This window comes from Poecilia formosa, unplaced genomic scaffold (assembly GCF_000485575.1).
Source record: "Poecilia formosa unplaced genomic scaffold, Poecilia_formosa-5.1.2 Scaffold3, whole genome shotgun sequence".
In the NCBI taxonomy this organism is placed as follows: domain Eukaryota; kingdom Metazoa; phylum Chordata; class Actinopteri; order Cyprinodontiformes; family Poeciliidae; genus Poecilia; species Poecilia formosa.
Window position 1 is genome coordinate 4,855,319 of NW_006799942.1, and position 10,508 is coordinate 4,865,826.

At 35.6% G+C, this 10,508-nt stretch overlaps 1 protein-coding gene across 1 annotated transcript; it reads right to left on the bottom strand.

The window, feature by feature from the left end:
• Positions 1-237: 237 nt before the first annotated feature.
• tmem135 (transmembrane protein 135) lies at positions 238-8,527 on the bottom strand. Its single transcript, XM_007556050.2, has 15 exons — positions 8,295-8,527; positions 6,537-6,664; positions 5,728-5,820; positions 5,544-5,577; positions 5,394-5,459; positions 4,592-4,638; positions 4,179-4,220; positions 3,924-4,085; positions 3,763-3,832; positions 3,490-3,657; positions 3,300-3,363; positions 3,137-3,213; positions 2,255-2,353; positions 2,081-2,148; positions 238-1,750 (listed from the first exon to the last, which is right to left on the bottom strand). Exons 1-15 carry the CDS (start codon positions 8,430-8,432, stop codon positions 1,600-1,602), a joined length of 1,407 nt encoding a protein of 468 aa, XP_007556112.1. The 5' UTR covers positions 8,433-8,527; the 3' UTR covers positions 238-1,599.
• Positions 8,528-10,508: the final 1,981 nt, after the last annotated feature.

A 10,508-nucleotide genomic window follows, 5' to 3' on the forward strand; every position in this document is an offset into this window, starting at 1 on the left:
GCAAAAGAATGGTAGAATAATCTCATTTGACTGCAGGGTGACTAAGTATTTCAATAAATAGAGCACACCGGTATACAGACAGACTTCCACAGGCACAGTTCTAAACATAGTATTAATTACCAGTTAAATTTTGTTGAGAAAAAGAAACAGATTCCACTCAGTAAGTACAACAATCACGGGCAGCGTTACTATTCCTTTCTTGGTTAGAATTAATGTCATTGTATGCGTTTCTAGGCATATCTCAGGCATATGTAAATGTGATCCAATTTACAGGAAATGAACATTGACTGAAAAAAAAACATCATACTCTGAGGGAAACTAGGAGCTCTAGATGAAGTATCTCAAACGTTCTGGCGACACTAAACCGGATTCAAAAATATTTTTTTCTTATAAACTGCTGAAAAAACATTCATTTCCTATGGCTGGCTAACATGTGGTTATTTAATAAATATGTCTGCGAACTTTTTTAAACTAATTATGAAGAAATTATCTGATTCGTTATTTTTGGCTGGAATGAAAGAAATTATATTAACTGATCACACATCACCTTCCATTACTCATTCTTGTCTAAAAACAGAAAATATCTGGCCCACGAAGATAAAACATGCTAACTGGTGATGCACCGTTTGGTCTTTGACCCTTTTGTGGCTCAGAATAGATTTTCATGAAAATAAAAAAATTAAAAAAAAACTTTCAGCTTAACACATACGTACGTACTCACACCAGTACCTAACGAAGAAGTTACTTTCTCCACATTTTATTCAGTCTTTGCTTTCCATCCCTTATCTGAACAAAACCAATGAAACAATGTCGTCACAAAGAACAGAATGGTGACTTAAAACTGAAAGACATGACTGAAAATTGAATGAGTGTGTTTTTTTATGCAGTAAACTAAAACTGCTAACATCATAAGTCTTCCTGAATAAAGAGCTGAACGTTGGACGCCATAGTGAAACTGAGATTATTTACATCACTCTAGTTTACATTTTAGCATAAATTGTATTTACTGCCAAAAAAAACTATAGCTTTAGTCATGTCCTTGTTGAGTAGGCTGGAAATAAATTTCTCCTTTATTTTAACTTTAAATTTCATGAACCAGAGAAGAATATTAGATTTTCTGAAACGGTTAAAATGTATTAAGAGGACATCATATATTTTCCTTTCATATGCAGTCTTTTGCCAGAGTGAATTTATAACAATTTATTAACTGAAGACTGATTATCAGTAGGTTTGAAGGTTATCTAATGTGAGCCTGGACTTCTACTCAGAAAGGAAAAGGGCTTCTTTGTGAGATTTCTGCTCTGCTCAGTGTAGTTACACTAGAATTTTTTAAAACTAAATGATATGTTTTGAAAGTAATTATGGATCTTATTTATTTTTCCCAGCTACCTGCAAGTGTTCAATCACTGTCAGTATGCTTACTTGTGCTGCTTCACAAATGAAAGTCACAATGTCCTGCTTTGACCCAATCTTCAGGTTTTGAATCGCTACAATATTTCTTCTTCTCAGGTATGTCATCTTTACAAAGCCTTAAGTAACTCTAACGGTCCACTTTCTCTTGTCTTTTCTTTTGTCTTATCTCAAGACTTTTGCCCCAAGTCACCCAAGCTTAGCGTCCCCTCCAGGTGGAAGCACAGTCCGGCTGATTACGGTGGTGTAGCGAGGGTCCAACATGGGCACAAACCCTTTAAAATTCCTGGATGCCTCTGTCCCAAACACGTCGAGCAGCTCTCGATTCATCAGAGCAAATCTAGAAACAGAGACATGGAATAGTCCTTAATCACCATAAGAACAGAATAAAGTCCAATGGTTGAGTAATTTAGTAACTAACTAATTCACCAGTACTACAATTTTATGCCCCTCACTGTTAATATTTGAAATAGTTAGCTTAAGATAATTTGATTGCTGTTTAACAAATTCCTCATCGTGATAAAAGTTCATAGTTTTCTTTGTTGTTTGTTTGTTTTTGTTCCAGAGTTCTATGTACTTATTAATCTATTTTTTTTAGGGACAAACATAATGTATTTGTTGTGTAATAAGCAAAAGCAACCCTTCAGGTTTTTAGAGCATATGGTCATACCTGCCCTTTGTTAAACGCAGCAGGAACTTCCAGTATGAAGGTCTGAGGTTCTGCACTTCCATTACTGCCTGTGGAAATGTCATGAGCCAGACATATCCTTAGTCAGCAGAAAAAAATTGCACATGAAGCATGTCCATGTCATTACCTGGGTGTTTTTGTTACAAAGCTACTTACAGCATGGAAACAGATAGCAGTGGAGATGGCATAAATAATCGTATCTGCGTGTGGAAAGTAAGGGAACCGGCCTGCTTCAATGCCTTTGAAGTACATGGTCTAAAAAAAGAGATAACGTGATAAAACAAGCCTAATTCAGAAAAACTTGGATTAGTCAACACTGCATATGAACTGCAATTACTAAAACATGTCAGCTTGACACAATTTTTAAATAACGGTCAGGAAAAGAAATTTGAAACCTGTGCTGCTACTAATGTGATTTTTCAGCTGGTTTAACCATCAACCATTTTGTTATTACATAACTCAATCATTATATGTTAGCATAGCAGGTGATCTTAGTTCCACAGCTTTAGTTTTATATCGTCTAATTGAAAGACTTGAGCAAGTTTGTGTTCATGAATGCTGTTTTATTTTACTAAGTCATATTATAGATTGTAAAACAACAACATTTATGATTACTTATATCACCATAGACCTACTGATTCAACATCAGCAACAAGCTGATTTTTTTTTCCTTTTTTTACAGGAAGTTGATGTGCTTGATTTACAAGATAGCAGCTGGTTGGAAACATATAACTGGTTTGGGTAGAAACACATTTTTAGTTAAAATCCAGTTGTAAACAGATGAAACAGAAACAAATCAGTTAAACATAGTCAATTGCCCAAATCCTGCAAGATAATCAACTCTCAAAAAATAGGGACATGAAATCAAACTTTTTTAGATTAACTTTTATAGTTTCTTTTTAGCTTAGATTTGTGCTTGTAAATTTGTGTGTTTATTCACTGTAAACTGTTTCTGCATCCTTGAGATTCGATCACCATAACCAGATACATTTATTTCTATGACAGTGTGAGTCTGCTTTAAGATGCGTGGTGATTTACCTCCACCAACTTAGAGAAGAGGTACATGGTTATGCTTGTGCTTTTGTAGAAGAACATCGAGACACCAGCCAGGAAGCCTGAAAGGACACAGAAGAGAGGGAAAAGGGACAGGTGTGAACAGAACAAAATCCCACCTAAGATTGCTCTGCAGGGTTTTTCTTACCAGCTATCAGTGCATGAAGTTCATCATCAATGTTACGCAGCCAGCGCAACAAGCAGCTCGTTCCCTAAAAAGATGAGGCACAACACTCTGATGAGTCCATGAGAATGGAAAGAGAATATGAAAGCACAGAAACATGTAATATGCATAAAAGTTAAAGAAATAGAAGAGCATAGAGTACACACTCACACACCTTATAAATACTGACAAAAGAGCCTAGAAAGGCCCCCAGCTGGAAGTTCTCTTTGTTGTAGAAGACAGAAGGCAGCCGAGATGGTTTGGAGAACATCTGCCTGAATGCTGAGGGCACTTTGAGACAACACTGGATAAGATAGCCAATACTGAACATCCTGACGAAACCCTGAGGGGTCAATGATGGAACATCAGCATTACTGGTATCGAATTTGCATATATATTCAAAGCACGTTACATCCATTGTTTAAGGAAAACGGGTAAAAAGCCTTACTTTAACACAGTAGGAAATGCAGTTATCCTGGTAATGTTTACAACATCTGTGTCTTGGACCATGTTTGCATCTGGATCATGAAAAATACAAACAAGTCAGTACTTGCTGTTAACTACTACTGAGGTATTTGTTTTTCTTACGTAGATGCTTTTGATTCTCACATTGATTCCAGCAGCTTCCTGGTGTAGGCGATCAGAGTTTTCCTCTTGTGGTCGGCTTTTTCTGCCGAGACCTGCGAGTGTTCGGTCTCTATGGCAGCTGGCGTGCCAACAGAGTCTGCCATGTTAGAGTGAGTTGGAATCTCTTCTTTCCCAATAATGAATCTGTAACAGAACACAAACTCAAAACTTATCAGACTCATCAAAACACTTCTGGCATTTGAACCTGAAGTATAAACAAAATGAGAGCTAACTTACTTTAGTGCAGAAAATGCGAAGCCCTTAAGGCCGTCGTTGCTTCTGCAAAATAAAACCAAGTTAATCTCAAACTATTAAAGTGATTTGTTTTTCCTCTCTTTTTTTTTTTACACAGAGTTTTTTTTAAAGTATTCAGAGAGCTTGATCCATTTCAAACTGTGTTTGTGTGTGCATGTGTGTGTGTTAGTAGTTTCATACTACCGAAAACCTACATTTATTTTATTGGGATTTTACATGACAGACCAACACAAAGTAGAGCAGTAGAAGGAAATGATACCAGGTTTTTGTTTTCTTTTTCAAATTCAATTCTGAAAAGTGTGGCATGCATTTGTCTTCTGCCCCTCTGAACAAATACTTTATGCTTAACAATAGTTTAAATGTTATTCACAATATGTTGAATGCAACACTCTTACCTGAAGAGAAACATGAAGATTGATGCAGTTATGCAGAACAAGAGCACCTGATTGGGAGCAGCATGAAAAATAAAATCAGGACTATAAGAGGAAATATTTCTCTGTCATGTGAACACGTCAACACCATGATGCTATCAGTTTAGATAAACTGTTGAAAGTGGTAAGACAATACTTCCTGAGTACAAGTAATATCTTCACACAGACCAAAACTAAGATTGCACAATTTATCACAGCTATATTGTCACTGCAGTATCAGTGACAATATACAATGGACTCCAAATGTTACGGCCGCACATTTTACACTAATGTAATATCCAGTTCATAGGGGTCCAGCTCCAGTCCTGCCAGTTCTAGCTCCAACACAGCAGATTCAAATATTCCAACAACTTCCTAAGCATGTCAAAGTTCTGCAGAGATCTGCTAATGAACCATCATTTGATTCAGGTGTGTTGAAGCAGGAAAAGAGTTATAACACGCAGTTCCTTGAGGACTGACTTTGTGCACCACGGATGAAGCCAGTTAGAGCCTCATGGCAGCAGATCCTGACAGAGGGAAACAAATGACGCTGCTAAAGGTCACCGAGTGTAGGAAGCACAGATGACAAAGAGAGGAAAGAGTGTAGGCATATTTCAAGTGACATGTCTTGATTTTTACCATAGCATAACATTGCAAGATTTCCTAATATTTTGAAAACAGAATCTGTTTTCATATTTGACTTCAAAATAGGAATTCATGCATGGTGTTTTGCTTGCTATGCTGTATTTCCTGCAATATATTTAATCATCAAGAGGCTTTATCTCACCTCTCCGTGTCTAATGGGCTTGACGATGCCTCGTGTCACTGCCATGCGGAACAAAGTCTCACTGGCCTGGCAAAAAAACAAATTAAAAATCAAATAACAAATATAAATGCACATATGAGACAGATAATTTGCAATTGAACAGAATCTTACAAGATTTGCCATGTATATTGTCAGCAGACCTCTCCTGGAAAGAAAATACAGAAATATAATAAAGAAATATAAATTAATATAATTAAAACCATCCAGAAACCTAGGGCCAAAAATATACAACATTTTATTATTCTCAATGGCAAAAATATGCAATAAAAATGTTAGAAAAGGACAAAAATCTCACCTGCTCTTCCGCTCCAGAAGGATGGCGATGTAGGAGGCTGGCAAAGCTGCCCCAAACCCTGAGGACCATGGGTAAAACCCTCCAAGCAATTTCCTAAAGTGAGATCAAAACAGTTTCACTTTGAAAAATGCCAATACAGTCCAGGAAATTCACAAAATTACCTCTTTTCATTGGGGTCTGATATCCCACTTAGTTTAAACCTAGATATATTTTTCACAAGGCCTTTGGGTGGAATTCTAAAGGAAACACTTCACATCACTTTTACTCACATCTCCTCTTAATTTGGGAGTTTAATGCAAAGTTGGATTAATATATGTGTGGAATATGATGAGGTCTAAGGTTGAACTTCTCAGGACACAAAATGTCTCTTTTTTTAGTAACTCAGGATCAAACTGTACACTTATTCTTTCTGACAATACACTGTAATTTATGGACCTCACAAGTACCGTTTATGTGTTGTAGGTACCATCAAAAGGAGAATTTCCTAATACAATTTTTGTCTGATTTTCTGAAAACATTAAGTGACTTTTAGACTGTATTTGTTGAAAACAAGCAAGGTTGTAATTATAATAAAAAATGTAGGCATGCTTGGATAGTAATCAAAGAAAACACTATTCTGAGATCTGACTTCAGATTAAAACTGTCAACAGGTATTTTATAATTTATTAAATTCTGCAGACATGTAGACATGAAAAATTTATTTAAAAAAACCTCAAAGCTGGCTTGAAAAACTAATTCACCTCACAGCAGCACTTCTAAAATGTCACTTCCAGATTGCAGGACATTTGCCATCTGCTGGAACTACTAACCTGAGAATGCAGAAGAAAACAATGAAGAGACTTCCATTGGTAGTAAGGAAAGAGGTAGACCACAGGATCTCAGGGAGGAGCCTCTTTAAATAATAATCCTTCTTCTTTCTCCGTAGAACTGCTGCTATCTGCAATACACAGTCAGACAGTAGTCACCGTGGTCGCACTGCTCAACTTGAGATAAGTCATGCTTAAGTAATTAACAAATACTGAGCAGCAAAAAAACATTTTACTTGACATTTATGCTCTGTGGTTTACTGGTTCAGCACTGCTATCAAAAATCAAAAGAAGATGCGATGTGACTTCTGATATTTATCACAGTTCTGAATTCAATACTAACTTCACTGTCGATGGGCATCTGAAATAAAATCAAGGCAATTTTATTTATAGCAGCTTAAGCTAACGCTGTCTATTTTCAATGTGAAGACGCAATGCAACCCTGCAAAGAATTCAACAAAACATTTGCCTCCTTTAAAATGTTGCTATTGCTAAATTCTGCAATTATTTACCCACCATATTTTTTTTTTCTGTTGGTGTTGAAGGTAAGACGTGAATACCTTAGAAGTGCAGCCAAATTTCATTACAAAGCACTATTAAAAGAACAGAACATCTGTGCATGAACTTGCAGAAAAACAGCCTGATTTAAGGAGATCAGACTCCATTTATTAATAAGACATGTTTCAGTTTATATCAATACACTTAATCTAAAGAGCAGAATGACAACGTTTAACTTTAATACTCTAGATATTATTTTAGCAACAGAAATAATAATTGTTGCTCTTTGATTTAAATATATTATTTATGCTCGACATATATTTTTTGTGCAAATAAAAATCTCCAATCATGGCATTCTTAATCAAAGTTATCATATTGTGAGAAGTTCATACGGGCCTGTTCCAACTGGGAAGGCCTGTTATTCTTGTAGTTAGTTTACGTATTTGCTACCCTACACAGTCGTACTTTGCTCAGTCAAGGCAAACATGGTCGTATTTTTATTGGTGCTTAAATAATGAAAGTGACCTTGTGTGTGTTTTTACACACATGTGCATGTGCAGCTTTGAGTTAAACCTTAGTTTAAATTGGTTCAGAATAAAACATTTATCACAAGTTAGCATTGAAATACCTAAAATTTATATTTTTCTCAGGGTCCAGACTAAAAGACACACAGATCTACAATGAAGACTTTAAAGGGAAAATCTGTAACAGAGCTTTTTGGTTATAAAGTGTTCTGTGGTTCAGTCTCTGATTCTATGAATACTGTATGTTCAAACTGGGCCGGAGGGGGATATGACATTGTAGTTACAGGCACTGAAATATAAATGCATCACAACCCTATTTTTACCAGCCAGCGTACAATGGCATCTGAGTCATGCCATGGTTGTAAATATTATTAGATAATGTCAATGAAAAAGAGAGTTTAACGATAGAGTACTGAAATCCTTTGAATATTTTTCTAGCATCAGCAAATACGTTTTAGAGTTTGCAAGATAAGACAAAGCTTACTCTGAACTAACACAAAACTCTTGACGCAGAAAACTTGCTTTAACTTTCCCCCTGCTTATGACGTTTTGTATGGAACAACTGACGGGTTTCATTAGGCTAGCTTCTCTGTTTGTCCTCATACAGGACTCGAACTTGCACCTCAGTTGTAGCATTAGCTAATCCGTAGTGTCTTTCTCACAGCAACTATGCTCACTCGGTTAGCTAGACAACTTTACTTAGCTACGAGTCTATGGACAGAGACTCAAAGCAACTTACCAGGTAAAGAGGGGCGTAAATTTTGAAGGACACCTCCAGAGCCCCCTTAGTTATGTCTGCGGCAGACTGCACACACGACGGGTGCCAGGTATGACCGATCTCGTAGCAGCTGTGTGGTATCTTACTTAAAGCAGCCATGTCTGTGAGGCTGAGCAGAAACACACTCTGTTGCGAGGGCGGCAGCACAAACACGGTGTGGGGGGCAGGCGCACCATGGGCCCAACGCTTTCCGTGCACGTGCTGCGTTCATGTTGCCCCGGAAATTAGAGCTTATCGTCAAGTACGAGTTTCAGAGTACTTGATACGGGTTTCAAATTTAAATCAAGATAAGTGATTTTTGATTTAAATTTGTCATTAGTCAAAATATGTACTGACTAAAGAAATGTTAGTTTTAAGGTCAAATTAGGGGATTTTTTTTTATTATAGACTATGGAAAAAATACATTTGAGTACACTTTATTGAGTAAAATAAGGTGAGTTGAGCTTTCCAATATTTAAGAAAAATATAAAAGTAATCCACGCAAACAAATGGAAAACAAATAAATATGGCATAATATATACATAAAAAAATCGCTCTAGTTTTTAAAAAGTGAGTACATTGCACAAAAATAAGAATAACTTCTAAAACTAGCCTTTCGTTTTGACTTTATACATAAAACACAGTCATTTTTGGCTCAGTTATTAGAAGCTAACATGGAAGGCCCAACACCCACATGTAAGACACAGACAGCTCTCTCCACTAAACTGACGCAGCGACAAGCAGGAATGTTAATTTAAAAAATCTGTGTTGTTGCTTGACATTTTGAATGAAATAACCTTGAATTTCTCATTTTTAGTGGAAGTACTGTATTAACAGGAAATAAAATACTTCTTAACATTTTTGAATATGTTGCGAATGCTCTTCCACACAAACAAGAGATGCACTTCCTCAATTTGTGTGGAAATACAAGGATTTCTGTCAGGTGCTGACTCTATGTATAACAGGTTGTGACAAAAAAAAATCCTCTAATTTCTAGTCATATTAATCCAGTTATAGTTAAACACTGTAGATTTTTTTTTATTATAATTTTTCTGCGTGTGAAATGTTGAAGCTGTTATGTACTGTGTTTAACATTAATCTCCTTGTCAAGCCTTGTCACAAATTACTACACAATTTAAACTGTAGACTTTTACTAACTGCTTGTCATTGACTGTTTGGAGAACATATTGTTCCACTTCTTGTCCTATGACTATGTCCTCCTTTGGCTAGGAAACTCCGAAATGTGTTAAGAGTCCTTCTTGCTGACCTCAACAGATTTTAACCTTGGAACTATTCAGATGGTTGATATGGATAAAAAAAACAAAAGAACTTTTGCCTTACTGTGGAGGAGTTCTGATTTCGAAATAATTATTGGGGGATTCCAATATGTCTTCTGATTTGAAATTTTTCTCATGACATATTTATAGTTATAATATGAAAACTATATCAAAATGTACACAATAATATGTCAGTTAATCTTATGCTCCATTAGCCTTGTTGACTTTTCTTCTTGCCTCTGCATTTATATTCAATTACTACTGATTGAGTATTGAGTAACAGTAAAAATTAAGAAAGAAACAAGGAGTTGTTCAGAAATTTTAGAGTCGAGTTCTGTCAAAATATAAAATATAATATATAATATTTAATATGTGAGCTGAAGTAGATAGTTCTTATACTTATTATATATGTCCATATTAATTGCTCCTAATGACTGGAGCTAAGCGGTTTATGTGAAAAACTTTTTAGGAACTTTTAAGTAGTTTTCAAGTTTGCAGTGGGTTGTAATCCAAAAAGAAGCCAATAGTTGTTTGCACCACAAATATGTTTGTGAAATTACTGAGGTTTAAATGGGCCTTGTACTATAAAAGGGGGATTTTATTGTTTTTCGTGGCAGAGGATAACTTGATCCAATTTTTGTCACAATTTCCATTGTTTAAAACAGCAATTAAAATCAGACAATGTGCAAGTTTATGCAAACAACATTTTTTTGTAGCTGGTCCTGATCACAAAAGACATCTGTATACTTATTATTATTATTATTATTATTATTATTATTATTATTATTATTATTATTATTATTATTATTATTATTATTGGTTTCCTATTCCTATTTCCTTTTCTATTTGTAAAAGTGGCCACAGGAAATGGACCACATTAAGTGAAAGAGAAAGTCATCAAATAACAATGAAAGATTCT